This window comes from Carlito syrichta, unplaced genomic scaffold, assembly GCF_000164805.1.
Source record: "Carlito syrichta isolate Samal-C Ts95f unplaced genomic scaffold, Tarsius_syrichta-2.0.1 Scaffold312570, whole genome shotgun sequence".
NCBI lineage: Eukaryota > Metazoa > Chordata > Mammalia > Primates > Tarsiidae > Carlito > Carlito syrichta.
This window is the reverse complement of record NW_007256666.1, coordinates 1,036,352-1,050,253: the sequence shown is the minus strand read 5'-3', so window position 1 is coordinate 1,050,253 and position 13,902 is coordinate 1,036,352. Positions and strand designations below refer to the sequence as shown.

The following is a 13,902-nucleotide window of genomic DNA, read 5'->3' as shown; positions in this document are numbered from 1 at the left end:
ACTTCTCCACTCGCGCCCGCCCCCGACCGCGGAGCCCTTGCAGCCATGAGGGAACAGCTCAAAGGGTAAGTGGATTGCGGCCCCGGCCCCCTCTGATCGCCGCAATCTGTGCACTTGTGGCGCGAACAAGGGGGCAAGCTGAGGCGGTCAAAACTTGGACCGGCGCGGCGGCTGGATCCCGGGCGGCTGGACGACTAGGAACCTCGCCCGCGGGTCCCCACGGCGCCGTTGCAGGTGCGCCCCCGGGGCTTCTCCCCCGGCGCCCGGCTCGCGGGGAGCCTCTTCTCCCGGCTTTGGGACGGGCTTGGAGAGAAAAGGCTGATTTCTCGCCGTACCCAGAGGGGACAGCGCATTCCTCACGCGAGGATTGGGGCTGGGGGAGCTTTTTACTCCTTTCCAAAGGGCTGCCGGTGTGGACGTGAGGAAGACAGGCTGTTCCTAAATCGTCGCTCGACCTCGCGGAAGGAAGGGGCGCGCGCCGCTCTACCTTCCATTGCACTGCAAGTGCCAAAAGGTCAACTTTCTGCCTGATTTCTTCCGAGGATTCCAACTGACATTTCCCTCGCTGCATTTTCTACCGTGCTCAGCCCATGCCCCAAGACCTGCAGAAATTAGGAAAGAAACAGCAAACAACTAAAGCTCAGAAGTCAGGGATTTGGGTGGGGTGGGGGGTGTTTGTTCGGTTGATTGAGCTTCTTTCTTGCTTTCTTTCTTTCTTTCTTTTCCTGTCCCCTGGGGTTAAGTATGGAGTCATTTCTGGAGTGTCCTTCCCTCGCGTATCTCCAGGTGTCTGTGCTCGTCTTTAAGCAAAGTTTTGTCATTCCCAGTCCGAGCACGGCAATGAAAAGAGCAGGGCGCTTTGCTTATCTGTTAAATTTGAAGTTGTTTCAAGCTTCAGTTGAAGGGGTTCAGTTGCTTAGACATCATGGGAAAAAAGTCTATCCGATTTAAGTGGTGAACTTTAAGTGGTGTCTTTAAGTGAAGTCTACATTCTTTCTTAGAATAAACTCATCTTGGTCTCTCTGCTTCTTCATCCCTGCCACCTCTCCTTGTCACTCCCCATCACCCTTTCTTTTTGTCTAGATATTTCATTTCCTTTTTCCCAAGCCCCTCTTTGGAGGATACAGTTGCTCTTGGAGAAGTGAGAGGAGCAAATGAAACAACATGGTTATATGAAAGGTCTCTGACCCTTGAACACCGTGGAATTGGTTTCAGTCATCATTGTTTGATTTTGGATTGGATACGACCCTGAAAAGAAATTGCTTTGGCCAAAGTTGAGGGGGGGTTGGGAGTTAAACCTTAAAAAGCAAATAGAAGGGAGGACAAGTAACAGCTGGAACAGCCACGGAGGCAATCATCTTTGCCCTGGCTTGAGCCAAACAGAATAAAATGGTAAATATCCTAGGAAACAAGAAATGGGAAGTACAATAGGATTTCTGATGCTTAGATTGACACCCACCCTGGGCAAGCCCTTGCCCCACGGTAGCAGAAACTTTTAAATATATTTTCCCATCCCTACCCTGCCAGTATTCCAACAATGCAAGCCAAGTTCAACAATTCAGCATGCAAATACCAAGGTTCCTCTAAAAAAAAAAAAAAAAAAAAAAAAGTCTGATCCCCAGATTAAAGGGAAATCATTTGTGTGTGTGGATCAATGGGCTCCAGATTATATATGAAGCCAAACTCTAATCCTCTGCAAATCGCAAGAGAACGCTACCTTTTTATATCGCTGCATAGTGATTAGATTGCTCCCTGGGAAGTAGTGGAAAGATATATATATATTTTTTTTACTTTAAAGAATATTTTCAGTACCACATAACAGTGGTGGCAGAAGAAATCTTATTTTAATTAGGCAACTGCCATTTCCCCAGTGAGAGCAGTAGATATCTGTTACTTTTTATAAGTGTTTAATGTTTGTTTTTAAGAAACTAAAAAAGCAATTCCAATAAGTCTGATTATTCCAGCACTGACAGCAGGAACAGCTCTGAGGCAGTTATAATAACCTTGCACACTACTTGAAACTAAAGAAGGTGAGAGAAAATTTAAATTGTATGGTAGGAAATTAGGTCAGCCCTGTGCTCAGCAGAGTAATGCTTTAATTTCTTATTATTGACAAGTGGGTGTTGCTGGGGCCTTCTGTCCTAGTCAATGATTTTATATTTTAATTTAGGGAAAAAGAGATTTTGTGGTTTGTACAGATAAAAAAACAGGGGAAATCTTAGTTTGACTACTGCTCAGAGAAGTATATCTGATGCCAGCTTTTAGAACCAGCAGGGCCAAAATCAATAACATTTTTTCAAAATTTAAGGAACATTTTAAAAATTATTTATGAAGCCAATCTCTGTGTTAATGTTCATACAAACCTGTGGTCTGTGTTGAACATTATTGTTCTCAGGAAGACTGAACAAAGATGTACCTATAAACGTGTGAACAGGTTTCAGAATTTCTTTTTTGGTTGGACATGGTATATGGGAATGCATTTCCGATGTGGAGAGTGAAGTGCAGAAAAAGACAATTATCAAAGCCAGTGCCACCCATCCTTCCTAGCATAGCGTATTTTTCTATATTGTCTGCATATTCCAGGTAAGTGTGACCTTCTTCTCATGGGGTTATTGAGAATTCTCTACTGTTTTTGAAGACAGGCACAGAGTAAGAAACATAGCAGCAAAATTGATCACATACGAAAAATTGGTTTGTCCTGCAAGGTTGAATATAGATGAGTTATGCAGATTTGTGCTTACTATTTCATTCAGTTTATATTCATATTTCCTATCTATTTGGGGGAATTTAGTGTGTCTTAAGACTTTGGGTTCATCACAGGTAGAAAATACCCACATAGAGTGGCGTGAATATTTGGTCCATTATATAGTTACCAATAAATTTGAAGTGCTTTCAGCTATGTTGCCAAGCATTTTCAGCATAAAATGATTAAAAGATTATTTTTCTCGTTTTGAGGATTAGTCACACTCTATTCTTTTCTTTCCACTTGTGCTCACTTCTTTTGCTTAGTACTGGTTTGCAATTGAAGTGAAACTAAGACTACAAAAGTAAAATCTAAATCTGTTTTCATAGTTCCTTTGCATTGCTTAAAAATAAACAGTTTGTGTGTTAGAGGAGAAAAGATTGCCTTCTGGAATTGTTTGAGGAATTCATTTATCCATGTTATTCAAGTCCTCCAGAATCACAGGTAATTGGGAGAATAGTACCTATCAAGGACTAGTATCTTAACTCACAAATGGAGGATGGAATTGGGGACTTAGAATTTTTCTAGTCTTCCAGTAAAGAAAATTTCAGTTTTACTAAGAACTGTTAGATTGAAAAATAATTTCTGAAACCATTTTCATAATTTTTAAACTCGCAAATAAATTCCTTAAAAAGGCAGAAATGTAGGTATGTCAACATTCATGAGATTTCTTTTGGGGGTGAGGTGCTTCATGGAGCTCTCATTCAAATTCTCTGTGCAGAATTCTCCTGTAAATTGTTTTCACCATTTATTTTTCTTTTTAAGCTGTGTTTGGTACAAGTTTATTTCTGATCTATGTTTCTCCGATTTGAAGTCCATTCCAGATGGTGGCTTTTCAGGGTGGTTCTCTGTCTCTGTCTCTGATTAGGTTTATCAGCTCAGCCAAATGTTTTTCTACAGATCTATTGAAGATTATATAGTTCTCGCAAATGTCCTGGAGATTGGACGCTATTATTGTGCAGTGTGCCTAGCAAGGGCATATACATGTGGGCACATGTGCCTTTCCCCTCTTCTCCCTTCCTCTCTCCCTGATGCTTATATCTGGATGGATTTGGGAAATGGGGGAAGCCTGAATGCAGGGTGGTCTCAATAGAAGGTAACTTTTCCTTGCTCTGCACTTGTGTGCGGGATTGGTACACAATCACTTTTTGAGCTAAAAAATGCCTGAGTATAAGCAACACTTTTTCCACGAAGCTGCAAGCTGCAGCCTCCTTGTGCTGTGCATATAAAGTACCAGTTCCGCCCACCCCTTCTTCAAATCCTAAATCGGTGTGGTCATGGGGTTTCCTAAAACCCCCAAAAACATAGAGCCGGCATCTCCTGCTCTTCTTGTTCTTTAAGACTTGAATGTCACTCTGTTTCATTCCCTCAACTGGTAAGCCCTTGTTGTACTCCTCAAATGGGAATTGTCTCTGTGGAAAAGTAAACCAGAAATGAACATATTTGGAAGGGAGTGAAATCGCCCTTCACAAGTGAACATTTTCTTGGAAATTGATTTCAATAGCTTTCACTGTTCAATCATTGGTAAATATGGCAGGGGTGGTCTTTGAAATTGTACAGTTTGGGTAATTTTCATATGTCTTTGTGAGATTTATGATTGTACGATAAGCTACCTTAAATGTTTCTCTTTTTTACTTATTTTTAAAATAAGATATAGGTAATAACATGTTGAGTGTTAGTTTTGCTCTCTAGGAAGGGTTTTTCTTAGGCTTGACTGACTTAACTTCAGTTGAATACACATCTATACCGTAATCAACAAATAAAATACTTGCTTTTAATGAATGATCATTCGGGGCCATATAACAAACATGACAACATACAGAGCATCAAAAAGTGCCAGTCATTTCCATATATCATCTAATACTTTCATTCTCCAAAGTGAGCAGGTTTGCCCCAGTTTTCACAGCTAGTAGGGTACAGAGCCCTAAAATTCGAAGCCTACAGTAAGGCCATTTGACATTGTTGTCTCTCCAAACAACTCTTTTTGTGTGAGTCCTTGGTACTACTTTCTGGTGCTCTTGAAGTACCCAAATTTAAGCTATTTCTCCTTTTTTTATCCCCACCTTTCCCCCCATATGATTATGAGTAGATTCTGCATATAAGTACCCAAATATTCAAGGCTGCATTTTACTGTATCAAAGCCTGTCATGTAATCCTCGAAGACTGGAAATACGATGCTATGGTGATTTATATAGACGAGCCAAAGTAAGGAAAAGTATATGTAGTTATCTCTCCAAGGTTTATTCATGTAATTGAATGAGAAACAAAGGTGTTTTGTTCTTTTTGTGGCATGAGCTGATAGCTGGCCACCACACTTCAAAAAATAGAAGAGAACTGTGAATGCTTCATTCAGGCCCAAGAAAATATAGGAAGAGGTATAATGTATACAGTACTGAGTTAAACAAAATTCTAAAAGTAATGGGAAGAGGGAAGGTATGATATATTAGTCAGGCGCTGAATATACCTTCAGCGGAAATGAAATACAGGTATCACAGATATGAGATCTGGATATGCAGAGGAAAGAATAATGGAAAAGTGTCAGGGGCAGCAAAAGCAAGTGAGAAGTGAGGTGATTTATATTTATTGAACTAATGTCCAGTATCTCTTTGGCAGAGTTGAATAACAATCAATTGTTGGTGTCCTTTTTGTATATTCCACATTAGATGGGTGAAGAAATGCTGATATTCGATTATTGATTACAAAACAAGGTCAATTTATTATAACAGAAGTGCATTCGATTTGAGGGTACAACAAAATAAACAAATTCTGGAACCAGAGAATATATATATATTGCTTTTCCCTCTGAAAAAGAAGACAGGAGCCTTTCTGCTTGTATGATAAACATTCTTCACTCTGTTATGGAAGTCCTTTGTAGTAAAGATGCCGAATTATTCAAAAACAAATCATGTTTTTTTTTGTTTGTTTGTTTTTCTCCCTTTTCTCCACGTCTCACTGTAAATTCTAAAGTCTCTCTTTATATTTTGTGTTTTAGCCACGAGACCCAAACAACTTGCTGGGACCATCCCAAAATGACAGAACTCTACCAGTCTTTAGGTAAGGAGATGGCCATGTTTCCCGCAAGTTAAATGACAGATGGACTTAGGATAAAGTAGTTTCTAGTGTGCAAGTCATTTGCTTTATAAATATATCACTAGTTTGTTTCAAGGGTGAAAGCAATGGCAGCGTCCTATCCAAAATTGGCAATCAGTTTTCAGAGACTCCTTAAAAATAAGCTTTAGAAATTGCATTGATTCCTGAAAATTCAATATACCTGAGAGGGCCTAAAGGTCTTTGTAGTTTTTCTTTGCTGCCTAAAAGGATAGAAAAACACTTGCAATTTACGGCAGTTTTTTTTTTCCCCCATGAAGAAAGAATACTGTTTCAAGTTCTTATTGATTTCTTCCGTGTGAAACCAAGACAACAGTTCTGCCAAACCACGAATGTTGTGTAAAGGAATTTTCTGCCGTCTTCCCAGTGCTCACAATTCCTGAAGCCTGGCATGTCATCAGTGTGATAATTTAAATGATTTCTCTACTATGGCTTGTTTGGTATTTGCGTGAGACCCTGACAGGTTTGGGTTTTTTTCCTCCCTCATAACTTCAAACATTTTTGAACAGATACACTGCATACAAATAAGGGGAAAACATCAATCTTTTTAACACTTGATGAACGTCTAATCTGTCATTGTAGATCTGCAGGGAATATTCTGAATTTTAGATCTGTAGGGAATATTCTGAATGAATTCTCTTATATTGCAGCACGTTTTGTTGTTGTTTTGTTTTTTAGTCAAAAAAGTTAGTCATGTCTTCTACTTTTTAAAGTCTGCATTTTTGTGAATGAACATGTTTATAGATTAAAATCTTTGAGGTGATCACTTTGGATTTAAAGTTAAGAGATACAGTCCATGGGAATTAGGGTACTTAAACATAAATTCTAAATTCATATATGCTTGTGGAGTATGTGTATGTATGTGTAGCTATTACTGCTTTTCTGCCACAGGTCTCTTTAGCTAAAGATTTGTAGCTATGGGCTGGGCTCAGTGGCTCAGCCTGTAATCCCAGCACTTTGGGAGGTCAAGGAGAGTGGATTGCCTGAGCCCGTGGGGTAGAGAGACCAGCCTGGGCAACTTGGTGAGACCTCGTCTCTACAATAAAATAAAATAAATAGCCGGGCGTGGTAGTGTGTATCTGTAGTTCCAGCTACTCAAAAGGATGAGGCGGGAGGATCACTAGAGCCCAGAAGGTTGATGCTGGGGTTGCCGTGAGTGTGTGCGCCCCACCGCACTCCAGCCTGGGCGAAAGAGTGAGACACCAACTCAAAAAAAAAAAAAAGATTTGCAACTATAGAGACTCTAAGGAATAGGGAGGTTGATATTACCCAAAAAAGGGTTTTGTTCAACTTTTTTTCTAATTATAAGTGATTTCTTCTAGAAAACCCCAGAAATACAAATAAAAAGCATGAAAAAGAATAAAAGTCACTTATAGTTCTACTAGTCAGGAATATCCAGTACATTTCAAGTAATATTTGAGTCTAGTGGTATAAGTGTATGAACTTAAAAAAAATTAAGTGTATAAACTTAAAAAAAATTAAGTAATATTGGGATCAGCGAATCTTGGAGTGCTACATTTCCAGCCCCTACAGAATGTCTTTGGCTTATAATACTGGATTGTTTGTACCACAGGTGGAAAACTGGAATGCTTATCTTTTGGCAAATGAGAGAATGAAGGCTTCATCTGACGTGGGTAGCAGCTGTCCTGGGAAAGCTGGTCTTCCTAGTCCAGTACTCTCAGGACTTCTGATTGTTCAGGAGAAACTAGAAATCTGTCATCAAAGGACTAATTTAAACTTGCCTGAGGGCCTCCTGATCATAACTTGTGGTTTACACAGACTTAGTCCACTTGTAAATTTTCCTACTGTAATCACAGTACTCTCCAGTTGTAATCTTTTAATTTATTTTTTAAATAATTGTTATAGAATTGAAACCTATTCATATTTTTAAAGTTTAAAAATATAGATAAGCTAAGAAACAAAAAAGAAGAGACAAATTATCCATAACCTACCTATCAGAGTTAACTGATGTTTAATAACCTAGTAGATATCGTCAAAAAAAATTTTATATACATTTTCACAAACATTGAATCATTCTGTCTTATGACATTTTTTTCCCCACCTAAAAGCAATTACCATGGCCATATTTCCATTTCGTTGCAGAGAATTCTCTGCCGTTTACTTTCAATTACTCTGTAATGAGAAATTACAAATATGTTTGATGGAAAGCTAATTATGGACTATCAATGAATAGATGTTTGCACCTTTAATAGGAATTAAGTATACAGCTAGTTATTATATTTCTAAAATTTTTTCAGTAGTTTGGATGTGGTGGTAAGCTTAAAACTGATCAACTGTCAGGACTCGATTTTAAAAGATAATGGAATTTTACAGTTGCAGGGTATTTTAGAACTCATTTATTGAAAACTTTCTCTTTTATTAAATCAGCGTTATTGAGGGATACTTTGATAAAATAAAATGCAGTCATCATAAGTGTGTGATCAATTCCAGCCCTTTTAGAAATTCTATTTCTTGCTAGCCTAACAAGCATCTTGCAAATGAACTAGGTGTTGAAATTTGCTTTTCGGCCAGGCTCCGTGACTCAACCTGTAATCCCAGCACTTTGGAAGGCCGAAGCGAGTGGACTGCCTCAGCCCATGGGTTTGAGACCAGCCCGGGCAACTTGGCAAGACCTCATCTCTACAATAAATCAAAAACTAGCTGAGCGTGGTAGCACGTGCCTGTAGTTCTGGCTACTTGGAAGGCTGAGGCGGATGGATCACTGGAGCCCAGCAAGTTGATGCTGGGATGGCCGGCCGTGAGTGTGCCATTGCACTCCAGCCTGGGCAACAGAGTGAGACTTCTACTCAAAAAAAAAAAAAAAGATTAAATGCCAGTACCAGCACTGCCTTTCCCACTTAAAAAAAAAAAAAAAAAGCATAAAACTATAATATTCCAACGTTCATTGTTTCTTTGTTTATTTATTTTTGAGTCAGAGTCTCACTCTGTTGACCAGGCTGGAGTGCGATAGCACAATCATGACTCATCGCAGCCTTGAGCTTCTGGCCTCAAGTGATCCTTCGTCCTCAGCCTCTTTTTTTTTCACTATGTTGTCCAGGCTGGTCTCGACTCCTAGCCTCAGCAATCCTCCTGCCTTGACCTCCCAAAGTGCTGGGATTACAGGTGTGAACCACCACCACACCCAACTAACTCCAAAGTTTAAATATAAGCATAGCATACTGAAAAGCAACCTTGTATTAGTTTTTAAGTTTTACTTATTGGCTTGTATTGTCTTCTTTAAGAAATATCCTTTAGATCTAAGTTGCTATTTTGAGCTGGATGATATGGTTGGAAGCCTTCAACTGCTCTCAGTTCATGAAAGATATCATGAAAGCAGAAATGGTGCTGTGGTCTAGTGTGTCTAACTTGTGAGACCATATCTTGCCCCTCTTCCCTAATAGAACCTTAGCCTCATGTCTGCGGTGACATGCTGAAAATATGATGTTGCTTCTCCTCTCTGTATCCCCCCTCCAGACATATTGCTGCTGTAGAAGCTATAATGTTTCCTGATATGCATGAAAGGTTACACATTGCTAAATATGACCACTTCTTTTTTTTCTTTTTTTATTCTTTTTTCCATATGGCTATCGAACTATTCACTTTGTTTTTTGGGGTTTTTTTTTTTTTTTTGGTTTTTTTTTTAAACAAGGTCTTACTCTGTCTCCCAGGCTGGAGTGCAGTGGTGCAATTTTGACCCACCACAGCCTCCACTACCTGGCCTCAGGTGATCCTTCCACCTCAGCCTCCTGAGTAACTGCAACTATAGTCATGCACCACCGTGCCCAGCTAATTTCTTAAAAATTTTTTGTGTGGAGATGAGGTCTTGCTATGTTGCCTAAGCTGATCTTGAACTCCTGAGCTCAAACAGTCCTCCCTTCTTGGGCTCCCAAAGTACTGGGATTACAGGCATGAGCCACCATGCCAGGTCCCAAATATAACCACTTTTAAGGAGTAGTGTAATTTGCCAAAATCCCCAAGCACCCTGTTCAACACACGTTTATATACTTTTATGTTACCTGTCTCTCCCATAAAAGTATTCAGTCTTCCCACACACCCAGGGTTGGAACAGCATAGTATTATAAGCCAAAAACATTTTGTAAGAGCTGGAAAAGTAACACTTGAGCCTTAACTGATAAAATGATATAATAATATTGCTTGAAATATAATATTGGAAATCTCTAGTTAATAAATTCTATATACTTTTGTTTGTCATTCTTTTAAAACTGATTTTTTTTCTTTTCTTTTTTTTTTTGAGTTGGAGTCTCACTCTGTCACCCAGACTGGAGTGCAGTGGCTGCTCCCGGCCACTGTAGCCTCTACCTGCTGGGCTCCGGCAATCCTTCCACCTCAGCCTTCCAAGTAACTGGAACTACAGGCGCACGCTACCACGCCCGGCTAATTTTTTTGATTTATTGTAGAGATGAGGTCTCACCAAGTTGCCCAGGTGGGTCTCGAACCTGCAGGCTCAGGCAATCCGCTCACCTCAGCCTCCCAAAGTGCGGGATTACAGGCTGGACCACCGAGCCCGGCTAAAACTGATTTTCAACAATAAATTTATATTATTTAAAATCAGATATTTATCAAAAAATTTCTTCATCGGTACCCCCATTTTATTCCTTAGTGTCCTTTGTTAGCCATTGAGAACCTATGACAGAAAAGCACACATATAAAGACACTCACAGACACTCCACATACATATACATAATTTCTCATGGACTTTGTCAGGCAACCTTAAACACAAGGAGATCATCTCATGTGTTTTCAGTCTCTAAATATGTCCAATCACAAAAAAACAGACTTAGGAATTTTAGTGGCAGAGAAAAAAGGACTGACTTTTTTGACTTAAAAAAAGAAACTTGAAAATAATATAAGAGGATTAATATCAGACTATTTCTAACAAATATAAAATAGTCTTTTAAAGGATTTTTCATCAAATGCCAGAAATACTGATGTTTTCCCCTTAGTTTTAGGCTTAAAAAATTCTGTTATGAGGAAAAATATTGTCAGGCTCTCTCACACAAAGAAAACAAGACATAATAAAGAAATAACTTAAATGTTCATTATGACGACTGGACAGTCATTAGAAATTTGAACCTCCAGAAAAATTTTTATAGCACATTAATAGTTTGTCAAAAGCATTGTCTTGGATTTTCACAAGTAAGAAATCACTAAGAGCAACTTCAAAAGAGTTTTTTTTCCAGCATTTTTCTGTGACTACCCCCAGTAATCATAGAACAGTAGTGAAGAATAGTAGTGGAATGAGTGGGATATAAAAAACAAAGCATCCCATATTTATTTTTGTAGGCCTTGGTATTTTAATCCTTAAAATGAGGATATTGGACAGATTTGTCTAAGAATTTTGTTTTAAGCTGGACGCGGTGGCTTATGCTTAAAATCCCAGCACTTGGAGAGGCAGAGGTTAGAGGATTTCCTGAGTTCAGGGGTTCGAGATCTGGTCAAGTTGGCAAAACCTCATCTCTACAATAAATAAAAAAATTAGGTGGGCATGGTGGTGTGTGCCTGTCATTCCAACCAAATGAAAGGCTGAGGCAGGAGGATCACCTGAGCCCAACAGGTTGAGGTTGGGGTGACTGTGAGCATACCACTGCACTCCAGCCTGGGTGATAGAGTGAGACTCCTACTCAAAAACAACAACAACAACAAAACAAAAACAAAAACAAAAAAAATTGGTCGGGTGCGGTGGCTCACGCCTATAATCCCAGCACTTTGGGAGACCAAGATGAGAGGATTGCCTGAGCCCACAGGTTGAGAATAGCCTGGGCAACTTGGCGAGATCTCATCTCTAAAATAAATAAATAAATAAAAAACTAGCTGGGCATGGAGGCACATGCCTATAGTTCCAGTTACTTGGAAGACTGAGGCTGAAGGATCACCTAAGCTCAGCAGGCCGAGGGGGTGGTGGCCGAAAACATGCCACTGCACTCCAGCATGGGCAATAGACAGGGTGAGAACTCCAACTCAAATAATAATAATAATAATTTTGTTTTCCTCTTACTTTGGGCTTATGGTGGGGTGGGTTGTTTCCAAAACTTGCTGTGATCATAATTTTTCAAGAGATACCTTTTGGCTAACTCTGCAGACAAATGGATTTCTAAAAGTGTAATCATTCCTATTTCTTAAAAGTACATTCTGGGAAAACAAACAACAGTCATGCCGCCCATAAGTTTCTTAGGGGCTGAGTGAAGCAAGCTGTTATCAAATAGGGAGGTGCTTGAGATATTTCCCACGAGACTCCTCTGGGTCATCCATTTGTTATTGAGAGGGCATATTCTTCATCATTTCTTAGAGGTAATATGTTTGATTCATGAGGTGAATTTCAGATTTCTATTAGCATTTTTACAAATGTAATGGAAAGACTGTTCCAATAGGTTATCTTGGTGATTTAAAACCTGAAGCTCTTCAAGGCTCTAAAAGGCTCTAAAATCAGATGCTAGATAGTAATGTGCTCTGAAATTTATTTTGAAATACTGATATACTATTGATTTACATGAAATACAGTTATATTATTAAAAGCCTGTCCTCTTCTTACTATTTATATCTAGGTCCATAAGTTCATCTCTGAAATTTTAAGAAGATATTTTTTAAAAAGCGTTCTCCACCTTCACATAATATGTTCTGCTTAAAAATACCTCAAGAATTATTTGTCTTAATGAGGGTCTATTAATTATAGATACAATAAGATATTTATGTGGTACTCCTATGGTTCCTTTCTTTTATTTTTTTGTTCTGTTTTCTTTTTGAGTTGGAGTCTCACTCTGTCGCCCAGGCTGGAGTGCAGTGGCATACTTATGGCCACCCCAGCGTCAACCTACTGGACTCAGGCGATCCTTCTGCCTCACCTTCCCAGTAGTTGGAACTACAGGCCCGTGCTACCACGCCCAACTAATTTTTTGATTTATTGTAGAGACGAGGTCTCGCCAAATTGCCCGGGCTGGTCTCAAACCTGTAGGCTCAGGCAATCCACTTGCTTCGGCCTCCCAAGGTGCTGGAATTACAGGCTGAGCCACTGAGCCCAGCCCCCATGTTTCCTTTCTAAATTACAATATATGTTTTTTACATTTGTGTTACCATCAATTCAGTGCAGGAATACCTGTTTACAAGGATACATACAGGTAAAAATAGGACAATGTGAAGACAGAATCACTAAGCTTCAAAAGGTTAACTGACTTTATTTATGTAGTTTTTATTTTATTTTGTTTTTTTGAGTCATAGTTCTACTCTGTTGCCCAGGCTGGAGTGCAGTGGCACGCTCACGGCCACCGCAGCCTCGACCTGCCGGGCTCCGGTGATCCTTCGGCCTCAGCCTTCCGAGGAGCTGGAACTACAGGCACGCGCTACCACACCCGGCTAGTTTTGATTTATTGCCAAGTTGCCCAGGCGGGTCTCAAACCCGCGGGCTCAGGCAATCCACTCACCTCAGCCTCCTAAAGCGCAGGATTGCAGGCTGAGCCACCGAGCCCAGCTAATTTTTTGATTTGTTGTAGAGACAAGGTCTCGCCAAGTTGCCTAGGCTGGTCTTGACCCCTGGGCTCAGGCAATACTCTCGCCTCAGGATCCCAAAATGCTGGGATTACAGGCTTGAGCCACCATGCCCAGCTATTTATATAGTTTTTATTTTATTTTATTTTTATTTCTCTAGAGACAGAGTTTTGCTATGTTGCCCAGGCTGGTCTTGAACTCCTGGCCTCAAGCAATCCTCCAGCCTCTGTCTCCCAAAGCTTTGAGATTACAGGCATGAACCACTGCACCTGGCCCTCAGATAGTACATTAAAATTTAGATGCAGCATATGTTCTGATGTTACTTATTCTAGTTTCCTTTCTCTTCATTGAAGCCCTATTAGCTGCCAGTTTTTTTCTCAAGGGGTATTGGTTCTCCTCTTTTCCTGAAGTTATAACATTCTTCAGAAAAATCTAGCCTAATTTATCTGTCACCCAAGTTTGACAACCCACCATCCCACATGCTGCTCACCTGAATGATGCAAAAGCTCTCAGAACAACAACAACAAAAAGGTCTTATGAATGTTTTAGGA

At 39.8% G+C, this 13,902-nt stretch overlaps 1 protein-coding gene across 4 annotated transcripts in view; it reads left to right on the top strand.

The window, feature by feature from the left end:
• Nucleotides 1-6: 6 nt before the first annotated feature.
• The window catches only part of DMD (dystrophin), a 158,536-nt gene continuing 144,640 nt past the window's right edge, over nt 7-13,902 (top strand). For all 4 annotated transcript variants that reach the window (XM_008069948.1, XM_021718521.1, XM_008069946.1 and 1 more), the window contains exons 1-2: nt 7-65; nt 5,736-5,797. In XM_008069948.1, the coding sequence (XP_008068139.1) occupies nt 46-65; nt 5,736-5,797 (82 nt within the window). In that variant the 5' untranslated portion in view covers nt 7-45. The remainder of the gene's footprint in view (nt 66-5,735; nt 5,798-13,902) is intronic.